The following is a 26,910-nucleotide window of genomic DNA, read 5'->3' as shown; positions in this document are numbered from 1 at the left end:
TCCACCCACTCTTCAGATGACTTTATACATTTATTTAATAAGAAAATTGAGCTGATATAGGCTCCAGCGAACCCCCCCCCCGCGACTTCAAAAGGGACAAGCGGTAGAAAATGGATGGATGGATGGGAACTCATTAGAAAGGAGATTAAAGGCCTACTGAAACCCACTACAACCGACCACGCAGTCTGATAGTTTATATATCAATGATGAAATCTTAACATTGCGACACATGCCAATACGGCCGTTTTAGTTTACTAAATTGCAATTTTAAATTTTGCGCTGAAGTATCATGCTAAAACGTCGCGGTATGATGACGCGTGCACGTGACGTCATGCATTGTAGAGGACATTTTGTTCCAGCACCGTTCCCAGCTATAAGTCGTCAGTTTTCATCGCATAATTCCACAGTATTATGGACTTCTGTGTTGCCGAATCTTTTGCAATTTGTTCAATTAACAATGGAGACGTCAGAGAGGAAAGCTGTAGGTGGGAAGTGGTGTATTGCGGCAGCCTTTAGCAACACAAACACAGCCGGTGTTTCATTGTTTACATTACCGAAAAATGACAGTCAAGCTTTACTATGGAACAGAGATGTCAAGCGAACACGGTTGGATTGCACCACACACACAAAGTACAGTGTATTATGCAGCGATCATTTCAAAAGATCGTGTTTCGAAGGGCAGAGATGGGCATCGCCACCACCCGTCAACTGCTGCTGAAGAAAGGTGCGGGGCTGACCTTCAGGTTGTAGAGGTACGACCATATAATCTCACTAAAACGCTAGTAACACAATAAGTGTATAAGGGATTTTCCAGAATTATCCTAGTAAATGTGTCTAATAACATCTGAATCGCTCCCACTGCCCTCGTCTTTTTTTTTTTTTTTCTAGTCGTTCACCCTCACTTTCCTCATCCACGAATCTTTCATCCTCGCTCAAATTAATCGTCGCTTTCTCGGTCTGAATCACTCTCGCCTGTGGCCATGATTGCAAACAATGTTCAGATGTGAGGAGCTCCATAACCCGTGACGTCACGCGCATATCGTCGGCTACTTCCGGTACAAGCAAGGCTTTTTTATTAGCTACCAAAAGTTGCAAACTTTATCGTCGATGTTCTCTACTAAATCCTTTCAGCAAAAATATGGCAATATTGCGAAATGATCAAGTATGACACATAGAATGGACCTGCTATCCCCGTTTAAATAAGAAAATCTAATTTCAGTAGGCCTTTAAAGACAACGCATCCCAGCTACAACTGGGTTGTATTAACACAGATACGAATATATACGACGGATACTGCCCTCCAAAACAGTCTCTCTCTTTTTTGATGAAATAACAGAGGAATTGTTACGCCGTGTAAATGGAATAAAACAAACAACATGATTACTTAACCCACTACCTGGGAAACTTATCAAGGACCTTTTTGTAATATTAGCTCCATCCGTGCTAAATATTATAAACATATCACTCTCCTCTGGCACTGTTCCCTTAGCATTCAAAAAAGTGGTTATTTATCCTCTGCTCAAAAGACCTAACGTCGATCCTGACCCACCTTCCGTTTATTTCGAAAATTCTGGTGGTGACACCCTGGACAAGGACTAGATCTATCGTATTACCATTGCGATGCATGATTTCATTCATTATTTGTTTAAGACCACAGCTATCAATCATAGTCTGGAGCGTCATGCACGGACGGTCTGATAGGCATTCGTATAGTTAGAAAGAGATGCCTCGTTAAGCTGGAAAAATGTGTCTGGTTTGAGCCAGGTTTCGCTGAGACCAAATACATTAAGATTGTTGTCTCTGATGACCTCATTAACTAATAACGTTTTGGGAGATAATGATCTTATGTTTAAAAAGCTCATATTATCGGTAGTGGGCTGTTTTGAGAAATTTTTGTTAATGTTATCCGTAGTTGTGATCTTAATAACGTTACGTTTATTTTGCGTAGTGCACCTTAAATAATTTTGACCATATCTACGAATTGATATGACGTGAATCTTCAGATTGTTTGCTTGGTGCTGCAATAAACTGAACTCGTCATAATTTGCCATCAAAGTAGAATGCATGTCCACCTCGGGCACAGTCACTACAGAAACAACATTATGTGAGTTATATTTTATTCTAGGAGAAATACTGTGTGTGCAGGGATTTCCCAGCCTGGCGCTGGTTAGTTGTAGTTTAACTGACTCCCTCACCTGGACTAACAGACACTGTAATTGCCTGTGACTGGGATTGCTCGAGTGTAGTCAAGTGTGACTTAACTAATAATCTATGTTCCGAGACAGAGTGATGGTGCCTTCCTGGTTAGGGTGAAGGCCGTCCCTCATCAGCAAACCCTGTTTGCCCCAGAAAGAGGGCCAATTATCAATAAACCTTAGTCCCTGTTTTCTACAAAAACTAGCTAGCCACTTGTTAAGCGAAACTAATCTGCTATACCTCTTACCATTGCCTCTCTCAGGCAGGGGACCAGAGACAAGTACTCGATGCCTGGACATCTTTCTAGCGAGATTACAAGTCCTAGCTATGTTCCTCTTTGTAATCTCTGATGGTCTCATCCTAGTGTCATTGGAGCCAATGTGTACAACTATATTTGCATAGCTAGGGGTGCAATTACCCTGTCGTACATGTTTACTAATTATGGCTGGTTTGCTAAACTGTATGTTTTGGGTGATGGAGTCCCCTATGACTAAGATGTGGTGCCCGGTTGGCTGGGATGTAGGACTAGCTAAAGGGTCTCAACCGGTTAACTGTCGCTTATAGAACGCTTAAAGGGGAACATTATCACAATTTCAAAAGGGTTAAAAACAATAAAAATCAGTTCCCAGTGGCTTGTTGTATTTTTTGAAGTTTTTTTCAAAATTTTACCTGTCCCCGAATATCCCTAAAAAAAGCTTTAAAGTGCTTGATTTTCGCTATTTGCGATGCGACTACCCATTTCCCTGTGACGTCATACAGTGCTGCCAATGTAAACAAACGGCGAATACCACAGCAAGACATAGCGACATTAGCTCGGATTCAGACTCGGATTTCAGCGACTTAAGCGATTCAACAGATTACGCATGTATTGAAACGGATGGTTGGAGTATGAAAGTATTGAAGAAGAAACTGAATCTATTGAGCGAATAGCTATTGACGCTATTCCTAGCCATAGCATGGCCGAATAGCTGCGTTAGCATCGCCGGTAAAATGTGCGGACCAAACAATCAGGACTTTCGCATCTCGTGACATTGGACCAACTTAAATCCTACGATTGGTAAGTGTTTTTTTCGCATTAAATGTGGGTGGAAGGAAATGTAATATAGTTGCAAATGCATCTAAAGGTTATCCATACATCTCTGTGCCATGTCTGCTTTAGCACCGCCGGTAAATAGCATGTTAGCATCGATTAGTGTAGCATGTTAGCATCGATTAGCTGGCAGTCAACATCAACAAAACTCACCCTTGTGAATTCGTTGATTTTATAGTTGCAAATGCATCTGCAGGTTATCCATACATCTAAGTGCCATGTCTGCTATAGCATCGCCGGTAAATAGCATGTTAGTGTCGATTAGCGTAGCATTTTTGCATCGATTAGCTGGCAGTCACGCCGCAACCAAATATGTCTGATTAGCTGGCAGTCAACATCAACAAAACTCACCTTTGTGGTTTCGTTGAATTTATCGTTGCAAATGCATCTGCAGGTTATCCATACATCTCTATGCCATGTCTGTCAGCGCCGGTAAAATGTGGAGACACTTTGGCACATTCAATGGGGGTCTGGCGGCAGACACTTTCGCATCTTCGGGCCAGTGGTGCAACTTGAATCCCTCCCTGTTAGTGTTGTTACACCCTCCGACAACACACCAACGAGGCATGATGTCTCCAAAGTTCCAAAAAATAGTCGAAAAAACGGAAAATAACAGAGCTGAGACCCGGTGTGTGTAATGTGTTGAAAATGAAAATGTATGGCTGTGTTACCTCGGAGATGTCACGTTCTGACGTCATCGCAAAAAGAGCGATAAACAGAAAGGCGTTTAATTCGCCAAAATTCACCCATTTAGAGTTCGGAAATCGGTTAAAAAAATATATGGTCTTTTTTCTGCACCATCAAGGTATATATTGACGCTTACATAGGTCTGGTGATAATGTTCCCCTTTAAAGCTGATATTAGCTGCACTAGTTAGCTCACTATAGCTAATGCTAGGAGATGTGTCCACAACGTCTAAAGTTACGTGATAACTCAAGCTCTAGTTGGCGGACACTCTCCTCTAACAGGACAAATCTATCCATGACAACAGTGAACGAAGAGCAGGGAGCCATATTCACGTTATTTCTTTCACCGACTCAAGTTCTTACTTTCTTCAGGGAAGTGGTTGCGACGTGTGGGAGCAGATTCCTTCATGCAGTCGCCGCCTTCTCCGCGCGAAGCTTAATTTGCTTAGCAGCTAGCTGGCTGAGAGAGGGCCAGTGAGACATTATGTTTCTAAAAAGAGTGATGGCGCCTTCCCACTTAGGGTGAAGGCTGTCCCTCCTCAGCAAGCCCGGTTTACCCCAGAAAGAGGGCCAATTACCAGTAAAAGTTAGTCCCTGTTGTCTACAAAAACTAGCTAGCCACTTGTTAAGTGAAACTAAACTGCTATACCTCTCATTGTTGCCTCTCGCAGGCAGGTGGCCAGAGACAAGTATTTGATGCCGGAACATCTTGCTAGTGAGATTACAAGTTCTGGCCATGTTTGTCTTTGTAATCTCTGACTGTTTCATTCTAGTGTCATTGGAGCCGACTTGTACAACTATGTTTGCGTAGCTAGGGGTGTGATTAGCCTGTCGTACGTGTTTACTAGGTCTGTTGCGAGTCAGCTCCCTAAGATTAGCTTCAATGTCATGTGCTCTGGCCCCGAGAATACACTTAATTAGGGCTGGTTTCCTAAGCTGACATTTCCGGCTGATGGAGTCCCTTATGACTAAGATGTATTGCCCAGTATACTGGGGTGTAGAATTAGCTAAAGGGCTAAGTCTATTATGCGTCTCAACCGGTTCACCGTGGCTTGTAGGCTGCTTAGGGCTCCTACAAGCTGGTCTATTTAGCTCGCTACAGCTAACGCTAGCAAATGTGTCCACAGCGTCTAAAGTTAGGAAATTACTCTGCTCTATCTGGCGGACATGGTCCTCTAGTAGGGCCAACCTATCCGTGAGAACGGTGCACGAAGAGCAGGGAGCCATACTCACCTTGTTTCTTTCACAGAAAGAAATCCACCCCTACCATCTACAAGGCAGGTGTTGGTAACTTGTTGTTTGGAAAGTTCCCAGCATGCCTTGCGGGCGATAAATGACTATTGTTTGCATCTATATTGGTGCTGTCTTCAAATAGTCAAGTTTAGACGATTGGATTGGGGAGGATTCTGATTGGACGAAAGAAGACTGATTGGACAGGAGGGATCTGATTGGACAGGAAGATTCTGATTGGACGAAAAGAGTCTGATTGGACGAAAAGAGTCTAATTGGACGATCAACCTCGCAGTGGAATTGTTAGACATTAACCCCGCTCCTAGTTGAGTACCTGTTGAGGACCCGCTGTAGCAGGTGTGTTAGCAGGTTGGATGGTTTGTGTTCACCAGGTCTTCTTTAGATATCAGTCAAATATTGTTTTTTGGAAAGTAAAATATTAATCTTACTTGCTTATGTATTCAACTCTGCAGACTTATGGTTGAAAAAATGCAAACTTAGCTCAGATAAGTTATGGATTTTTTAAAAATGTGCAAAAAAAATCAGTTTTTTTAATGATACGACATTTAAACTTTAAAATTCTGACAAAAACAGCACTAAAAATCTTTGTGGATATTGATATGCTCTAATGCAAGGGTCAACAACGCGGTGCCCGCGGGCACCAGGTAGCCCGTAAGAACCAGATGAGTAGCCCGCTGGCCTGTTCTAAAAATAGCTCAAATAGCAGCACTTACCAGTGAGCTGCCTCTATTTTTTAAATTGTATTTATTTACTAGCAAGCTGGTCTCGCTTTGCTCAACATTTTTAATTCTAAGAGGGACAAAACTCAAATAGAATTTGGAAATCCAAGTAAATATATTAAAGACTTGGTCTTCACTTGTTTAAATAAATTCATGAATTGTTTTACTTTGCTTCTTATAACTTTCAGAAAGACAATTTTAGGGAAAAAACACAACCTTAAAAATGGTTTTAGGATTTTTAAACACATATACCTTTTAAATTCCTTCTTCTTCTTTCCTGACAATTTATATATATATATATATATATTTTTTTATCATTGTAAAGAATAATAAATACATTTTAATTTAATTCTTCATTTTAGCTTCTGTTTTTTCGACAAAGAATATTTGTGAAATATTTCTTCAAACTTATGATTAAAATTCCCAAAAAATATTCTAGCAAATCTAGAAAATCTGTAGAATAAAATTTAAATCTTATTTCAAAGTCTTTTGAATTTATTTTAAAATGTTTGTTCTGGAAAATCTAGGAAAAATAATTATTTGTCTTTGTTATAGCTTGGTCCAATTTGTTATATATCATAACAAAGTGCAGATTGGATTTTAACCTATTTAAAACGTGTAATCAATATTCTGAAATTAATCTTAATCAGGAAAAATTACTAATGTTCCATAAATCATTTTTAATTTCTTTCAAAAATATTTGAATTAGCTAGTTTTTCTGTTCATTTTTTTCGGTTGAATTCTGAATTTTGAAGAGTCGAAATTGAAGATGAACTATATTTCAAAACTTTATTTAAATTTTTTTCGTGTTTTCTCCTCTTTTAAACCGTTCAATTAAGTGTTTTTTTCATAATTTATTCTCTACAAAAAACCTTCCGTAAAAGGGAAAAAAATGTACGACGGAATGACAGACAGAATTTATATATATATATATATATATATGTCTTGATTGGATTATCCGGAGAATAGTGCTCGATACCGTGGTAGAGAGCAATATGTAGGTGTGGGAAAAAAATCACAAGACTACTTCATTTCTACAGATCTGTTTCATGAGGGGTCCCCTCAATCATCAGGAGATTTTAATGGAAGCATTCACATACAATGGTTTATATAGAGCACAGAGTGGGTGGGTACAGGCAGGCGTAGGGTGTGGTGATTGGCTCATGTGTTACCTAGGAGGTGTTTCCGTCTGTGGCGGCATGTTGAAATGATTTCACTGCGCTTGTTGAGGGATGATAGATCTGGATGATATATAATAAACAGTTTCTCTTTTAAGCATAGGTTGCATCTTTTATTACCACTGTTGTAAGGTGTGCTGGATGCAAGAATTTGCCATGTTATTGAATATTCAACATTATTGTCTTTGAGGTTCCAAATGTGTTTGCTGAGTTCTGTAGAATTCCGCAAAGTCTGGTTTCTAAAGGAGGCGTTGTGATTATTCCATCTTGTTTTGAACGCTCCTTCGGTTAATCCTACGTACGTGTCGGATGTGTTAATGTCCTTGCGTATTACCTTTGCTTGGTAAACGACTGATGTCTGTAAGCACCTTCCGTTGAGAGGGCAATCAGGTTTCTTGCGACAGTTACATTCATTATTGGTTTCAGAGTCGTTTAGTCTGGGGGTAGGCAGTCCTTTTGCAATTGCTTTGTTGTGGTTTGAAATGATTTGTTGCATGTTATTCATACAGCTGTAGCTCAATTTAATGTTGTTCTTGTTGAATATTTTTCTTAGGGTGTTGCCTTTGGGGAAGTGTTTGTCGATCGGAGTGAGGAACTTGCGGCCGATGTTGGTTGAGACGTCTTTGCTGAATGGCGGATTGTACCAGATGATGTTGTTTCGTTTTCTGCTCTTTTTTGGTTGGTTTCCTGGAGTGGGTTCATAGGTGAGGGTGAAGTTGTATCCGCTTTCATCAAGTGCTTTCTGGTACGGGGGGGTTGCTTGGTCGAATTCAGCTTTGCTGGATGACAGCATCGATAGCCTTTTATTAATTCCGGTAGGTATTCTTTTCGTGGTGGTGGGTGGGTGGTTGCTGTCATGGTGCACGTATTGGAGTGTTGTGTTGGGTTTCGTGAATGGTTGGTAGCTGTTATTTCTCAGGTTGAAAGTGACGTCGAGGAAGTTGACGGTTTGCTTGTTGGCTTCATTCTTGCATCCAGCACACCTTACAACAGTGGTAATAAAAGATGCAACCTATGCTTAAAAGAGAAACTGTTTATTATATATCATCCAGATCTATCATCCCTCAACAAGCGCAGTGAAATCATTTCAACATGCCGCCACAGACGGAAACACCTCCTAGGTAACACATGAGCCAATCACCACACCCTACGCCTGCCTGTACCCACCCACTCTGTGCTCTATATAAACCATTGTATGTGAATGCTTCCATTAAAATCTCCTGATGATTGAGGGGACCCCTCATGAAACAGATCTGTAGAGATGAAGTAGTCTTGTGATTTTTTTCCCACACCTATATATATATATATATATATATATATATATATATATATATATATATATATATATATATATATATATATATATATTTATTTATTAAAGGTAAATTGAGCAAATTGGCTATTTCTGGCAATTTAAGTGTGTATCAAACTGGTAGCCCTTCGTATTAATCAGTACCCAAGAAGTAGCTCTTGGTTTCAAAAAGGTTGTGACCCCTGCTCTAATGAAACAAAAGCTTGTTTGGGGATGGAAAAGTTTGTATTTTGATGTATTCTTCCAAAAAAGATGTGCAACATATTTTTGCCATCATTCACTTCCTTTGTAGAAAACTTTTCTACAAATAAGCTAAGATTCAGCAAAGTTACACATTTCAAAATGAATCTGCTTTTGTTGTTTACCTCATAAAAACTTCAGTTTCCATTCTTCCCACGTTCTTCTTCAGGGCAGGCAGTGGTGGGACGGAATTGCTTGGTTGGTAGTGTGGCCGTCCGAGCAGCTTGAGGGTTCTAGGTTCAATCCCCGCATCCGCCATCCTAGTCACTGCCGTTGTGTCCTTGGGAAAGACACTTTACCCACCTGCTCTCAGTGCCACCCACACTGGTTTAAGTGTAAATAAGATATTGGGTTTCACTATGTAAAGCGCTTTGTGTCACTAGAGAAAAAGCGCTACATAAATATAATTCACTTTGGTTCACTTCAGCATGCAGGCCACCCTACTGCCTCTCTGTTGGTCTCTGGTATTGTACGCTACTATGTCTCTGTTGGTCTCTGGTACTGCACTCTACTGCCTCTCTGTTGGAATCTGGTACTGTAAGCTACTGCCTCTCTGTTGGTCTCTGGTACTGCACGCTACTGCCTCTCTGTTGGACTCTGGTACTGCACGCTACTGCCTCTGTTGGACTCTGGTACTGCACGCTATTGCCTCTCTGTTGGACTCTGGTACTGCACGTTACTGCCTCTCTGTTGGACTCTGGTACTGCACGCTACTGCCGCTCCGTTAAATCCTGGTGCTGTGCGCTACTGCCTCTCTGTTGGACTCTGGTACTGCACGCTACTGCCTCCCTGTTGGACTCCAGTAATGCACGCTACTGCCTCTCTTTTGGACTCTGGTACTGCACGCTACTGCCTCTCTGTTGGACTCCAGTAATGCACGCTACTGCCTCTCTGTTGGACTCTGGTACTGCAAGCTACTACCTCTCTGTTGGTCTCTGGTACTGCACGCTACTGCCTCTCTGTTGGACTCCGGTAATGCACGCCTCTGCCTCTCTGTTGGACTCTGGTACTGCAAGCTACTGCCTCTCTGTTGGTCTCTGGTACTGCACGCTACAGCCTCTCTGTTGGACTCCGGTAATGCACGCTACTGCCTCTCTGTTGGACTCTGGTACTGCACGCTATTGCCTCTCTGTTGGACTCTGGTACTGCACGCTTCTGCCTTTCTGTTGGACTCTGGTACTGCACGCTGCTGCCCACACATTACTGCCTTTCTGTTGGTCTCTGGTACTGCATGCTGCTGCCTCTCTGTAAAACTGAGGTACTGCACGCTACTGCCTCTGTTGGATTCTGGTACATTATGCTACTGCCCCTCTGTTGGTTTCTGGTACTGCATGCTACTGCCTCTCTGTTGGTCTCTGGTACTGTATGCTACTGCTTATCTGTTAGACTGTGGTACTGCACGCTACTGCCTCTGTTGGATTCTGGTACATTATGCTACTGCCTCTCTGTTGGACTCTGGTACTGCACGCTACTGCCTCTCTATTGGTCTCTGGTACGGCACGATACATCACTGCCTCCCTGTTGGACTCTGGTACTGCACACTACTGCCTCTCTGTTGGTCTCTGGTACTGCACGCGACTGCCTCTCTGTTGGACTCTGGTACTGCACGCTACTTACTACCTCGCTGTTGGACTCTGGTACTGCACGCCACTGCCTCTCCGTTGGACTCTGAAATTAAAAGTCATGTTTTGTGGAAAATAAAAACACTCAAATAGAAAACGTGAAAAGTATGTTGCGTTAAAAGTTAATTTTATTAAAAAGTTACTGAAGTAAATGTAACGTGTTAGTCTGCGGCTCATATCATGTTATTGAATTTAATATCGAATGTCCAATAAGATAGCATAGCTCGGTTGGTAGAGTGGCCGTGCCAGCCCACTTGAGGGTTGCAGGTTCGATTCCCGCTTGTGCCATCCTAGTTACTGCCGTTGTGTCCTTGGGCAAGACACTTTACCCACCTGCTCCCAGTGCCACCCACACTGCTTTAAATGTAACTTAGATATTGGGTGTCACTATGTAAAGCGCTTTGAGTCACTTGAAAAAAGCGCTATATAAATATAATTCACTTCACTTTAAATAGGTTTCCTTTGCTAATTTATTCATTTATTTTTATTTAAAGGAAATTTACTTTTCATAAATCATCAGAACTAAAGTTTGAGGATTTGTTGTGTTTTTTGATTCACATTAGCTTCCACCCCTGTTATTGCATCATTCATCAAGTTAACTTTTTTATTAAATTACACAGCCGTAAAATTATAGCTAATAATAAAAGCTGTGGTCTTTCATAGCAAGTGTCACAATAAAAATACCGTAGATCTCCACATAGTAGTTGTTGCTGGCCAGCATGTTGCCCCATGTCACATCCATTCTTTTCTCTGCAACTCATTTGTTTTTTCGTATTTATGGTTGCACAAATGTAAAATATTCATTTCAGAGATGCTCAACAGAAAAAGAAGAGAAAAAAAAACAATATATTGTAGTGGGGTGTTTGGAACATGTATATTTACAGTCTCACATTATCAGACGTCCGAAAAGGAGTACGAAGAAGCAACGTTTCTTTAACCCTTCCCCTTTTAAATATAAATCATTTCTGATTTTGACTTTCTGTTTCAATCTTTTTTTGTTGTTGTTGTTTTTTGTTATGTTTCAGTCTTTAACACAAGAGCAAATACATGAATGAATAAATAATCAATACAGATGTTATTATGAAATGTTGAAATACACGTCTATCATTTACTGAATATGTGAAAGATGATGTTATTGATCAACAAGGTTCAAAATGTCAAGACGATGTCAACACGTTTACTTTGTACATCATTTTAGCACTTTGCAAATTCACTAACACATTGAATTGGAATATTTTGCATTCAATAAATAAAGAGTGTGTATGTTGTATATATCCAACAATACACAATTAGTGAATGAAGTGCACTTTGGACAGTTTGGTGTCTTTATTGATGTTTAATTAGGCGTATAGCAAAACATTGTATCTTCACATGCCAATATGATTTATATTTGATCCCTCTGAATATAATGTGGTGCATAGCAGATTCCAGCATCCCTGGTGGTGAAAACTTGTGATAATGGAAGCATCCTGAAGAAGCCCTGCGTTATATTTTTGATGCTCTAACGTTCGTGACATACTTCTAACAATTATTAAGCATGTCTTGAAGTTGTTTGTGTTCCATTGTGAAAGAAATGCAGTACTGTCTGGTTAAAAGCGTCTAAAGTGTTGTTTGCAGACAGCGCCCTCTGCTGGGTTTTTTGCTGCAACAGCACACGTAAAAGTACTCTCAACCACCCAATGTCTGTCTTAAAAATTTTTAAGGTGTTTATAGAAACTATTGCAGAGGAACAGTTTCTTACTGAAAAAAAATGTGCAGTTTTATCTTCCAACTTCAAACTGAATGGATCGACTTGTGAGACAAGGCTCTCTGCTGGACCCACAGCTGCGGTTGGCGCCATCACACCACTCGATGGCAAACAGCAGCTGTGTTTATGGCTCCAAATAATGCGTCTGACACAATGAATCAGAATTTCTTTATGAATCAATTAGAAAGGTATGACAGCAGAAGACTGGTCTCGAACAGGATAAGACACTTGTGAAGATACATTAAAAGTATGTCTACAGCACTAAATATAGGGATCAATACTGGGACCAAAACTGTTCAATCTTGATATAATCAACATTTGTAAAGTTATTAAAGACTTAAAGTTAGTTTTATTTGCCGATGATAATATGGTGTTTTGTTCAGAAGTAAATACAAATAATAACAGAATAAATTAATAAATAAAAAAATGGTTTGGCAAAAACAGACCATCTTTGAATCTCAGTAAAACTAAAATAATTTTATTTGGTAACAGTAGAAGGAGTAGACATTGAAAGGGTGAAAGGAATCACATTTTTGTGTGATGTCACGTCAGGGTGGGTCTTTGTGACCTCAAGATGCGGATGCAGGAGACAAGGTGCAGGTAAGACGTGTCTTTAATCCTTTAAACATAAAAATTACAAGGAGTTGTGCGGCTAGGAAGCGCACATGAAGCATAGGGCAAACACTTCAAGTCTTTACACGACATGAGCTACATAAAACAAACACAAACCTGTTTATAAGTCAATGCAAGCCGTTAGCTTACACAATGTGTGAATGATATGACTTTGACGAGACTGACATACAAAGCCTTCTGATTAGTGATCAGCGGCAGGTGAATGTCCTGATCACCAATCAGAGGCAGGTAGCTCAATCAGCGCTCCGAGCAATGACAGGTGTCAAAGGCAGCACTGAAAATAGAAATAAACACAAAACATAGGAAAAATACAACATAACCAGAACAAGACATGAGCTATTCAACAGGTCTTGACATTTACAACTCGGCATCCATTGCACCAGTAATCCTTTCCAAGGTTTGTTGTTGTCCCCATGGGGTTACGTTTTTTGTCTTGCCCTGATGTGGGATCTTTAGCCGAGGATGTCCTTGTGCCTTTTGCAGCCCTTAGAGATACTTGTCATTAAGGACTATATAAATAAACTTTGATTGATTGATATTTGGGTGTAATGATATATAAAAAAAATAAACTGCAAATCTCATATAAAATATACAACAAAAGATGGTAAGAAATATTTGAATAATGAATAAATCAAAAAATGTTATGGACCAAAAATGATTTCATAATCTCTACTGCTCACTAGTGTTACCATATCTGTGTGATTTTAAAGAAATATGGGAAATAGTTAAAAAAGTACAGTTATTCACTAACTGTGTTACAAAACAGATCAGTTATAACAATACATCATGCTGGATATAGAGAACATACAAACACAATTTATTGAATCAAAAATATTGAAATTCAATGATTTGGTGCATTTGCAAACAGCTAAAATTATGTATAAAGCAAACTATAACCTGCTAGCAAAGAATGTAAAACAATTCTTCTCAACTAAAGAGGAGAACTATAACCTTAGATTCAAAACATCAGCATGCACGTACAACACTTAACACCTTTAGTATATCAGTAGGTGGGATAAAATGATTGAATGGATGAATAAACAATGTACTAATATAATCCACTCGAAGAAAGTGGTCAAAGTACAAACCCTGTTTCCATATGAGTTGGAAAATTGTGTTAGATGGAAATATAAATGGAATACAATGGTTTTGCATATCCTTCTCAACCCATATTCAATTGAATGCACAACAAAGACAAGATATTTGATGTTCAAACTCATAAACTTTTTTTTTTTTGCAAATAAAAATTAACTTAGAATTTCATGGCAACAACACGTGCCAAGGTATTTGGGAAAGGGCATGTTCACCACTGTGTTACATACAATTTTATTTTAACAAAACTCAATAAACATTTGGGAACTGAGGAAATTAATTGTTGAAATTTTGAAAGTGGAATTCTTTAACATTCTTGCTTGATGTACAGCTTAAGTGGTTCAATAGTCCAGGGTCCTGTTGTCGTATTTTACGCTTCATAATACGCCACACATTTTCGATAGGAGACATGTCTGGACTGCAGGCGGTCCAGGAAAGTACCCGCACTCTTTTACTACCAAGCCACGCTGTTGTAACACATGGTTTTGCATTGTCTTGCTGAAATAAGCAGGGGCGTCCATGATAACGTTGCTTGGATGACAACATACGTTGCTCCAAAACCTGTATGGACCATTCAGCATTAATGGTGCCTTCACAGATGTGTAAGTTACCCATGCCTTGGGCACTAATACACCCACATACCATCACAGATGCTGGCTTTTGAACTTTGCGCCTATAACAATCCGGATGGGTATTTTCCTCTTTGTTCCGGAGGAAACAACGTCCACAGTTTCCAAATATAATTTGAAATGTGGACTTGTCAGACCACAGAACACTTTTCCATCTTAGATGAGCTCGGGCCCAGCGAAGCCGGCGGCGTTCCTGGGTGTTGTTGATAAATGGCTTTCGCTTTGCATAGTAGAGTTTTAACTTGCACTTACAGATGTAGCGACCAACTGTAGTTACTAACAGTGGTTTTCTGAAGTGTTCCTGGCCCATGTGGTGATATCCTTTACACACTGATATTGTTTTTTGATGCAGTACCGCCTGAGGGATCAATGGTCCCTAATATCATCGCTTACCTGCAGTGATTTCTCCAGATTCTCCGAACCTTTTGATGATTTGGGACGGCGTGGCGCGGTGGCAGTGTGGCCGTGCGCAACCCGAGGGTCCCTGGTTCAATCCCCACCTAGTACCAACCTCGTCACGTCCGTTGTGTCCTGAGCAGGTCACTTCACCCTTGCTCCTGATGGGTGCTGGTTAGCGCCTTGCATGGCAGCTCCCTCATTCAGTGTGTGAATGGGTAAATGTGGAAGTAGTGTCAAAGCATTTTGAGTACCTTGAAGGTAGAAAAGCGCTATACAAGTACAACCCATTTATCATTTATTTATTATAATTTTACGGACCGTAGATGGTAAAATACCTAAATTCCTTGCAATAGCTCGTTGAAAAATGTTGTTCTAAAACTGTTCGACAATTTGCTTACAAATTGGTGACTCTCGTCCCATCCTTGTTTGTGAATTACTTAGCATTTCATGGAAGGCGCTTTTATACCCAGTCATGGCACCCACCTATTCCCAATTAGCCTGCACACCTGTAGGATGTTCCAAATAAGTGTTTGATGAGCATTCCTCAACTTTATCACTATTTATTGCCAGCTTTCCCAACTTCTTTGTCATGTGTTGCTGGCATCAAATTCTAAAGTTCATGATTATTTGCAAAAAAAAAAAAAAATGTTATCAGTTTGACATCAAATATGTTGTCTTTGTAGCATATTCAACTGAATATGGGTTGAAAATGATTTGCAAATCATTGTATTCCGTTTATATTTACATCTAACACAATTTCCCAACTCATATGGAAACGGGGTTTGTACAAGGAAGAAGGATCTTGATAACATTTTTATCATCAATCAATCATCTATCCATCGATCTTCAACCGCTTATCTGGAATCGGGTCGCGGGGACAACAGCTCCAACAGCTCCAACAGAGACCCCCAGACTTCCCTCTTCCGAGCAACATTAGCAACTTCCTCCTGGGGGATCGCGAAGCATTCCCAGGCCAAAGAGGAGATGTGATCCCCCCATCTGGTCCTTGGCCTGCCCCGGGGTGTCCTCCCAGTGGGACATGCAACAAGGACCTCCCTAGGGAGACGCTCATGAGGCATCCGCACAAGATGCCCGAACCACCTAAACTGGCTCCTTTTCAAGCGAAGGAGCAGCGGCTCTACTCCGAGTCTTTCTCAGGTGACTGAACTTCTCACTCTATCTTTACGGGAGATGCCAGCCACCCTTCTTAGGAAACTCATTTCAGCCGTTTGTATTTGCGATCTTATTCTTTCAGTCAAGACCCACACTTCATTACCATTAATCAATCAAAACAAAGTTTATTTATATAGCTCTTAATCACAAGTGTCTCAAAGGGCTGCACAAGCCACAACGATATCCTCGGCTCAGAACCCACATCAGGGCAAGAAAAAACTCAGCACTCAGTGCTAGCTCCGCAGCCCTGTCCCCTCATCCGCATCTCCTCCAGTCTCTCCAAACCGACTCTGGTGTGGCAGACACCCAGGAGCTGGTCTCCATGGCCAAAAGGCTCCCGGGAGGCAGATCCAGAAGTCCACAAAAAAAGCACCGCAGAGGTCAAAAAAGTGCCACCCCTTGTCACACAATCCCAAAGGGTCCCAGACCAAAAGGCAAAAAAAATATAATAACACATGAAAACAAGAGGGAAACACAAAAGGATGACACAAGAGCACTGAGCTCCTGCCAACAGCAGCCACTATAGCAGCGCCATCTTGGAAAAATTAAATAATAATAAAAAATAAAATAAAATAAAATGCACATGCATCCGCAGCTGTTGCCATTTCTAATAGAAAGTAGTGTATAGTTCTAACTGTCACACAAATCTGTCAGTAGTCTGGCTATGGAAGTGCTAAAAACTACAACATGGATGACAGGGAGAAGACACGGTCGAAGTGGAGGCACGTAAATAAGAGCAACCACAAAGAGACGGTCAGAAAGCGTCTGGAAGATGGTCTGTAAAACATAATCTATGTAACATTTTGACCAAAGAACCATCATGACATGTTATGTAGACCACAAAGAAGTTAGAAATAAAATCGTAATACGACACTTTTAAAGCAAACGTTTGTGGTAACTCGGAACATATTCCATTCATTTGTGGTGCTAAAACATTGTTTTTGTGTGAGCTGTTAGTGTTAACTGATTATTTCCTATGTATTATTATTATAGTTGTGTTGCTGTAGTCATAAAGTGATGACTTCATCTGAGTTATGTCATGATTTTGTTTCTATGATACATTATTATGATAGTTGTTTTGCTGTAGTCGTAAAGTGATGACTTCATCTGAGTTATGTTGTGATTTCATTTATTTTATATATCATTATGATTGTTGTGTTGCTGTAGTTTAAAGTGATGACTTCATCTGAGTCATGTAAGGATTTAGATTATTTTATATATTATTGTGATTGTTGTGTTGCTGTTGTTGCAAAGTAGTGACTTAACATGAGTCATGTCATGATTTGATTTATTTTATATGTTATTATGATTGTTGTGTTGCTGCAGTTGTAAAGTGATGACTTCATCTGAGTTATGTCATGATTTAATTTCTTTGGATATTTCGGATGAGTGCATATCGACGCCAATAATGCATTTATTGATACCAGGGTCGTGTCAAAACCAGTACAAAATCAATATGGTTATGGTCTGTGTCAAGTGGTACACCATAATACAGAGACAATAAGCAGAGTGCAGGAAAAAAAAAAAAAAAAAAGTGCACAAAAAGCAACAAGGCACAGAAAACATAGGTACTGTTATGTAGAATGTTTAGAAACAACAGCAAAATATCCATATGAATGACAATAAAAAAATATCCACATGAACGATCATAAAATGATCGATATGAATGATGATAAAAAATGATACATGTGAACGGTTATAAAAAAAAAGATCTATATGAATGATGATAAAAATGATACATGTGAACGATCATAAAACAATCTATATAAATGAAGATATAAAATAATCCATATGAACAATCATAAAAAGATTCATATGAATGATGATAAAAATATTCCATATGAACGATGTGGATTATTTTTTATCATAAATTATCATAAAAAGATCGATATGAATCAATCAATAAATCAATCAATGTTTGCTTATATAGCCCTAAATCACGAGTCTCTCAAAGGGCTACATAAAATGATGAAATAATCCTCATAAACAATCATAAAAAAGATTGATATGAATGATGAAAAATGATCCACATGAACGATCTTAAAAGATCTATATGAATGATGAAATAATCCACATAAACAATAATAAAAAGATCGATATGAATGATGATAAAAATGATCCACATCAACAATCATAAAAAGATCTATATGAATGATTAAATAATCCACATGAACGATCATAAAAAGATCGATATGAGTGATGATAAAAATTATCCACATGAATGAGCATAAAAAGATCTATATGAATAATATTAAAAATAATCCACATGAATGTTCATAAAAAAGATCTTTATTAATGATGATAAAAATGATCCACATGAACAATCATAAAAATATCTATATGAATGATGATAAAAATTATCCTTATGAACGATCATAAAAAGATCTATATAAATGATGAATGGTGACTTTTTCAGGATGTACCTTGCCTTCTGCCCAAATGCAGCTGAGATAGGTTCCAGCGGGCCCAAAAGGGACAAGCGGTAGAAAATGGATGGATGGATAGATGGATGGATGAATGATGATAAAAATAATCCTCATGAACGATGTGGATTATTTTTATCATACAGTAAATCAAGAAGTGCTGGTGACGAACCCCAAGATGCAGAGATGGCAGGCTTGATGCAGGAAAACATGACTTATAATGTAAAAAATAAAATGCAGGAAAACAGGAATCAAGAAACAGGAAACAGGCAAACTGGAAACAGCTAACAGGTACCAGCAAACAGGAAACAAGAAGAACTGGAGACAGCAAACAGGAACCAAGGAAAAGTTCAATAGTAAACAGGATACAAAATACGAGAAACCAGGTGTGCCAGACTGCCAATCAGGGACAGGTGAGGGAAACCAGCGCTAAGGGTGACATGCAGAAAAAGGAACCAAAATAAGAGCGCTGATGGGAAATAAAACCCAAACACAGAAAAAAACCCGAACATAACCAAAAGTCCAAAGTCACGGGAGGGTGGAGGGTCGCCAGGGCAAGTGTCCCCGCAACCAGCGGAAGAGTCAGGTGGCGATGGTGAGTTGAACGCCACCGCAATTGGCGAGGCGGTTGCCCATGCCAGCTGGAGGTCACGGTGGCGATGATGCTAGAGACACTGGCGAAGTCGTGGGACGGCCCGCCGGAGACGAGGAAGCTGGCAACGCTGGGGACGGCACGTCAGGGACGAGGAGGCTGATGTCGTCGGTGTAGGCGGAGCCAGAAACGAGGAAGACCATGTCGTCGGCGTGGGCGGAGAATGAGACAAGGAAGACCATGTCGTCGGTGTGGGCGAAGCCAGAAACGAGTAAGACCATGTCGTTTGCATGGGCAGAGCCAGAGACGAGGATGACGATGTTGTCGGTGTGGGCAGGGCCAGAGACGAGGATGACTGTGTCGCCGCCATGGGCGGAGCGAGAGACAAGGATGACGATGTCCTCAGCGTGGGTGTAACCAGAAACAAGGATAATGATGTCGCCGGCGTGGGCGGAGTCAGAGACGAGGATGACGATGTCGACGGCATGGGCGTGGGCAGAGCCAGAGACGAGATGACTATGTCGCCGGCGTGGGCGAAGCCAAAAGAGCAGGCGGCTCGTCTGCCGGAAAGGGCGGAGCCAGAGGAGCAGGCACCTTGTCTGTCGGCGTGGGCAGAGCTAGAGGAGCTGGCGGCTTGTCTGCCGGCGTGGATGGAGCCGTCTGTTGGCATGGGAAGGCCCACCGGGTTTGATGGCGGCCTCCGCAGGCCCACTGCCGTGGATGGCTGCATTTGTAGACCCAGCAGGGTGGATGGCGGCGACTGCGGCAGATCCACTGGAATTAGAAGTACCTGTGCCTCCCCAATTGCACAGCTACTCATAGCCTCCCCGTCAAGGGACGGATCCAAGACATCCCCAAAGACATCCCCAGATCTGTATGAATGATGATAAAAATAAACCATTTGAACATTCATAAAAAAATCTATATGACTAATGAAAAAAATAATCCACATACAGCTAATATTACCTACAGTCCTACAGAACCACGACAACTCTCAGTAGATGTTTGAAGCATCCTTCTGTTCAAGCATATCCATGAATTGATTAACGTGGACCCCAACTTAAACAAGTTGAAAAACGTATTCGGGTGTTACCATTTAGTGGTCAATTGTACGAAATTTGTACTGTACTGTACAATCTACTAATAAAAGTTTCAATCAATCAAAAAAAAAACTCCCTCTAACATGAGCATTCACGTTTTCCTCCATAATCCACTGTGATGGCTGCAATTATGAAAGTAAGGTGAATAATTGTCGGTCACTGAGTGGTAAATTTTAAACTAGTCACCCTTTGGGCTGCCTTCTGGGAATGGCAGGGGGTGTAAGAAAACCCTGGGCGTTCTCGTGTTAAAAGACATGCCTTGTGTTTATCTGTCATGTAATTTGCCGTCCACAGATATTTTCAAACTCTTCAACTCCGAGGTTATGCATTCACGGACGAACCGTCACCGCCAACCAGACGGGCTTCAACTTTGCCGTGACGGGACACAACACGCTTTAAGTCACCCTCCCGTTTGGTCAATCGGGATTAAAACCTGTGTGCCGTCCATTGATGCCTTCGTCTGTTGTCTGGCAGGAACGTGTCAGATCAGATCCATCACAGTATAAACACATTCTAATCATACCCCGTACGTGTCATCTGTCATGCAAGCGCACAATAAATAAATAATTGTTGTTGTTTACTTTCAATTACAGACTCTTTATTTCAGGGTCTGACCTTCCACCAAGACTGGAAGGTGGTGACCGTGCTGATCGGTATGAACCATGTCTGTATTTACTGCAAGAACAAGGTGGGCCTCCCTGGAACCTTCTCTGAGACCTTCCCTGGAACCTTCTCTGGTACCTTTTCTGGTACCTTCTTCGGTATCTTCTCTGGGACCGTCTCTGGTTCCTTCTCTGGGAACTTCTCAGGAGCCCTCATGGTCTTCTTGTGTCACAGACACTGTTTTCTGTTGACAGTTTCATCCACTACATCAGTGGTCCCAAACCACCGGGTACCGGGCCGCAGAAGATTTTTTTATTATTTTTTTATTTTATTTTATCTTTTTTTTAATTATTAAATCAACATAAAAAACACAAGATACACTTACAATTAGTGCACCAACCCAAAAAACCTCCCTTTTTCATGACAAAAACCTCCCATTTCGGGCCACGGGACAAATTATCAAGCGTTGACCGGTCCGCAGCAACAAAAAGGTTGGGGACCACTGCACTACATGACTGAAGCCCTCGACATGATGATGGACAAGGTGAGCGTTTCACCAACAAATATAAATAAAGCGTATTCACTCTTCTTCCTGCCCCTCAGATCCCGAGGACCATCGTGAATGTGGTGCCGATCCTCCCCATGAAGCCTCTCAGAGATGTCCACAAGCCGACGCTGGGTTGCCTGCTTCAAAAGTAACTCATCCTCTCCTCCCTTTTTTTTCCTTCACTAAGGGAGACAAGCAGGAAATGTAACCAAAATAAGAGCACTGACAGGAAATAACCACCAACGAAGTAAACACAACCCGAAGTGAATGTGACATATCGTCACAGAACACCTCCCGCTCTCTCCCCTTTTAGGAAATGGATTCTAGATGTCCCCCCAAAAAACCAAGGTTCAAAAGTCACAGGAGGGCGGAGTTGCATCTGGCAAGGCGAGCGACTACGAAACAGCCACTCGCTTGGCCGATGAGGAGGCATGTGGGCGTCTGATGGCCGTCCGTGCGGCAGGTAAGCAGTAGGTCTTGGAGGTGACAAGCATAGAGGACGCGACGTGGGACATCCCGCTGGGAACAAATATGAAGGCACCGTCGGATGGCCCGCCGGAGACGAGGATGACAGGGCCATGTGACGGCCCGCCGGAGACGAGGATGACAGGGCCATGTGACGGCCCGCCGGAGACGAGGATGACAGGGCCATTGTACGACCCGACGGAGATGAGAATGACGCCGCCGTAGGATGACAACACCTTGGGACGGCTCGCCAGAGGGGAGGAAGATGACAACACCTTGGGACGGCCCGCCGGAAACGAAAAGGATGGCGACGCCGTGGGATGAACCGCCGGTATAGGAAGTGGATGGTGACGCCATGGGACGGCCCGTCGGAGACGAGGATGGTGTTTCCAAAGCTGGAGCAGTAGGCGGCTGAAAACATGACTCAAACAGGACTTAAATGTCAAAAGGTAATGCAGGGAAAACAGGAACCGGGAACCGGGATAACAGGAGACAGCAAACAGAATACCAGGAAACCTCTCCCGTCCAAAGGCTAAACCCAGTAACTCAGTTTTGGTCAAAACTGAGCTGATAATAATTTTGGAGTTCCTAGGTGATATGCTTTACATTAGTGTATGCGATATTGTAATTTCTTCCGTAAGTAAGCTGTTACGCGCATGGCAGGACCTAACAACTACCACATAACCGTGTAGATACAACAGAAAAACCTAGTATCTCAAGGGACCAATAGGAGCTTCTTTGTCAATCGCCTTATTGTCTTTAATGAGACATATGCACGAATGGGGGCCGACGGTCAACCTGATTATGTGATATTATGGCACGAGGGGATATTTGGAAGATTGGCCCAGGACGTTGCAAGCACCTTCATTAAATGTATTGTTCTTGATTCTTCCCCTTGCATACTCTTTTGGGCAGATAACTGTGGAGGTCAAAATAAAAACTGGACGCTGCCCAATGTGCAAACGCAGAATGGGGCCCTCCCGAGATTGTAATAAAATATCTGGAGAAAGGGCACACGTTCATGAGAGCAGATTCAATCCATGGCTTAATCGGCAAGAAAATGAAAGCTCAAGAAAACATCTATATATTTGATGACTTTGTAGATCTTTGTAAGACAGCATCAAGATAGATTGGTTTTCCTTTGTTTTCTCAAAATCAGCTAGAAGTGAGTTACTAGGTTTTGCCTTTGGACGGGAGACCTATCGTCGAGCCCTTACTGGAGGGCGAAGCAGGCATAAATAGCAGCCAGCTGATTGACAACAGGAATGGCCAGGCTGCCAATCAGCATCATGTGAGGGGAAACGGCGCTCAGGGAGACAAGCAGGAAGTCGAACCAAAATAAGAGCGCTGACAGGAAATAAGCACTAACCAAGGAAACACAACCTGACGTAAATGTGACACATCGTCACATTCACGTTAATGATAAGGCTCTCATAATGTTGAAAAATGTATTTACAATGTAGTAAACATGTTTTTTTAATGCTATAATTGCGAAAATGTTGGATTTATAAATAACAATTCCTACTCATTCATCACGGTTGTGTCAGGAACCAATTAACAGCGATGAAAAAGGAATTGCTGCACTTTTAGTCACGTTAGCTCAGGATGTTGCTTGTCTGCAGAGAAAACTGCGACAACTTCTCGATGGCGACCGTTTCTTCAAAAAGGACTTCGCCATCAATCTACAGCCTTTATTGGAAAGGCAGGACCACCCAGACTTCCTGTAACACGCACACACAAATCAACAAGCACACCAAACTTTTTGTAGCATATTATGGCTTTTGATTTTTTTTTTTTTGTAAAAACATGAGACCGGTACGGTGGACTCAGGTTTCTTCTGTTTCCACTTTACTGTCAAAGGACACGAGAACCTGGCCAAAGGACTGTGGAACAGCATGGTGACTTTTCAATAATTATTTTATACTACACAACAATCTCTACGCTAAAAAACACTTTTCTCACTAGAAATCATGCAAGCAGAAATGATCTGTTCCAGGGTCAATCTGTGTCAGTCATACAAGTTTTTTTAAGTGTACATTTTAACTTACTTAACGGTCACACTAAAACCCCTTCTGTTCAAGTTCATCATGATGAAAAATATGTTTTTGTCTGTCTAGTTCCAGCCAGAAGGAGAAAAGGAGATGATTGACGCCTTCTCTGAGCCAACAAAACTCATTTTTCCACCAAAGGTAGAACAACACCCTTATTTACTGCATGCTTATGGACAGAACAGTTGTTTCTGTAACATAAATCAATCATGTTTTTCAGGAGCACCCTTACATATACACCAGACCAAAGAGCAAGTTGTCTGCACCAACAATAGAACTATCTTCTCTGATGAAACTCTTGTTTGTTTGTGTCCTTTTTCTTTCTCTCTAGTAGTTGGAGTAATTAACATAAATCGTACGCCTGCACCATTCATAGCATCCATGCATGTTTCCACAAACTGCTCATCATTTTATTATGCTATCTATCTCATTCTCAAGATGACACATTTTTACCTCTTTGCACGCCATACACCATTGTGTCTTAACCATAGGGCCAGTATGGAGGTTCATTTCTGAAAGCTGTTTTTGACACTGTTTGTGAATTAAATATTTTTGCATCATATTATACTGGCAATTTCTTTGAAAAGAATTGATTAATTAATTGTATGAAAATTAATTGTAGAAAAAGTTGGTGTAGCAAAATTAATTGTTTAAAGTTAAAGTTAAAGTACCAATGATTGTCACACACTCACTAGGTGTGGGGAAATTTGTCCTCCGCATTTGACCCATCCCCTTGTTCACCCCCTGGGAAGTGAGGGGAGCAGTGGGCAGCAGCAGTGCCGTGCCCGGTATCCATTTATGGTGATTTAACCCCCAATTCCAACCCTTGATGCTGAGTGCCAAGCAGGAAGGCAATGGGTCCCATTTTTTTATAGTCTTTGGTATGACTCGGCCGGGATTTGAACTCCCAACCTACCGGTCTCAGGCCGTACAGTGATTTAAAAATGTAATGTTCAAAAGTTCAGTGTGAAGTGATTACATTTATAGAGCGCTTATAGTGACTCAACGCGCTTTACATAGACAAACCCATTAGCTACATCTTTAAACTAGATATAAACCAGTTTTGGTGGAACTGCGTCTTGTCCAAGGACACAACGTCGGAGAATAGGATAACAGAAGCGGGAATCGAACCTAGAACCCTCATTTTGCTGGTACGGCCTCTCTTTCAACCGAGCCACGCTGCTCCGTATAACGATTCAGTGTTTAAAAAAACAGTGTAGAAAAATTTGCTGCTTCAGAACGCAAGACACACTTCCAGTAAATTAAGGCTGAAGCAATCGATCCTGTCTCAGAACCAGCCGATGAGGTGTCAAGTTTGAAGTCACGTGACACAGGTCGTTAAAAAGAGGCAGGTTATGCAGCACCAAGGGCGTCGCCAGACAGATTTCACTGGGGCACGTGCCCCAGTGTTGATCTGCAGTGTCCCAGTAAAAATTTCACCAATAAAATAAAAACGCTTCAGAGTTTTAAGTCTACATAACATAGACAACAGCGCACATACTACTTAGTATGGTAATTGATTGCTACTGTATTCACTCCACTTAACAATGAGCATATGGCTAATTAATATGGTAATTTATCCACGTATGGATTGAGACTTCGGTTGAGAGAGAGAGACAGAGAGAGACAGACAGAGAGAGAGAGAGGGAGAGAGAGAGAGAGAGAGAGAGAGAGAGAGAGAGAGAGAGAGGCTGCGAATCACTCCTGAGGTAGGTAACGTTAGCCAAAAACAATTTGTTAGTTATATTATTTTGATTTTGATTTGACTCAAACTGTAACACCTAGATGGATATCAGAAAGTTATTCGCCCGCAGCAGAGAAGAAGCAGCAGGAATGAGAGATGTAAGGGAAGTCCTAGCTAGCTAGGCAACATCATTGTCTTAAGTTGATGCTAAGTTAGCTAACATTAGTCCTTGTATCAAGACAAACATATTCATTTGCTGTACGAGCTGTCGGGGGAATTTCCAATCAACATGAACCATAATGTTGGTTATTGTCTGCTGGTTCTGCATCAATGATGATTTGGAGTCAGCATGTGTTAGTTGAGTGCTTCTCAAATGGTTTATCTCCAGGAAGAAAAAGATGTTTCCATATCATCAAGTCGTGAGCCAAATTTTTTATTCATTCAAGTGTATTTCACAGAAAAATAGCACAGTAGACTTGTCTCGTTAATCGGTGTGACTTTGACTAAAATAATCTTGTTTTGTCACCAGAAAAATGGCTACAGCTAAAGCATCCAGTTTTGTTTCCAGAAAAAATAGTAACATTTCTGTATTTGTTTTCAGTAAGATGTCTGAAAATATCGGGTTTTGTTGCCCCATTTAGATTTTTTTAAAATATATTTCCATGTCTGTCCTGAGTCCTCCTCCAACTTGTTAGTCAGTTTGCCTTTTGCTAAAATACTCACTGATAGTCACTAGTAAAATGGCTAAAAATATCTGGTTTTGTTGCCACAATTTGATTTTTTTCTGCCTAAGCTTTTTTTTTTCATGCACACATCTGACTGCGACTCACTGAAAATGACACACAATCCACTTTTATGTCACGACCCAGCAGTTGGGAACCACTGGTCAACTGTATAACAGTTACTGTAATATTTCCATGTATGTCCAGAGTGATTGACCACTTTGCAAAAATGAAAACGAGACGTTACAGTTTACTTCTCAGAAAAGGATTCCCTGAACAAACACACAACAGTTGTTCATTTATTCTACTACTGTGGCTTTATTGTTTTGTGTATATTTTATAGTTTTGTGTATCTGAAATGGGATTAGCCACATTGCCATAAATGGAAATTAAATAATATAAAAGAACCCAGAGATGTGGGGTGCTTTATTTTTTGTTTTACTTTTGTAGATGTTAAATTTGCAGATGATTACTGCAATAAATATTTCAAAAAGATTCATTGCTCTTCCTTTTTGCTTTTACCAGTAGCAGTTTAGAGGTCTGGAGTAAAAAAGTGCACAAGTAGGTCAAATGCATTGGTTAATTTCAGGTGGTTAATCAAAGATCCATACAACATAATCTGATATGATTTCATAGTTTAAAGCAGTGGTCCCCAACCATCGCTGATTGGTACCGGGCCGCAAAATAATTTTTTATAAAAAATTAAAAAAAAGAACATTTTTTAATTTTTTTAATTTTATTAAATCAACATAAAAAAAA

The 26,910-nt window shown here is 40.9% G+C and overlaps 1 protein-coding gene across 1 annotated transcript in view; it reads left to right on the top strand.

Moving 5' to 3' along the window:
- Positions 1-26,701, top strand: part of LOC133549516 (uncharacterized) — a 40,566-nt gene extending 13,865 nt beyond the window's left edge. Inside the window, exons 2-4 of the mRNA XM_061895011.1 lie at positions 21,289-21,380; positions 23,815-23,886; positions 23,966-26,701. Coding sequence (XP_061750995.1) covers positions 21,289-21,380; positions 23,815-23,842 — 120 coding nt within the window. The 3' untranslated portion in view covers positions 23,843-23,886; positions 23,966-26,701. The remainder of the gene's footprint in view (positions 1-21,288; positions 21,381-23,814; positions 23,887-23,965) is intronic.
- The last annotated feature ends 209 nt before the right edge of the window (positions 26,702-26,910 follow it).

This window comes from Nerophis ophidion, linkage group LG03, assembly GCF_033978795.1.
Source record: "Nerophis ophidion isolate RoL-2023_Sa linkage group LG03, RoL_Noph_v1.0, whole genome shotgun sequence".
Classification (NCBI taxonomy): Eukaryota; Metazoa; Chordata; class Actinopteri; order Syngnathiformes; family Syngnathidae; genus Nerophis; species Nerophis ophidion.
The sequence above is the reverse complement of the archived record's forward strand: the minus strand, read 5'-3'. Positions and strand labels throughout refer to the sequence as shown.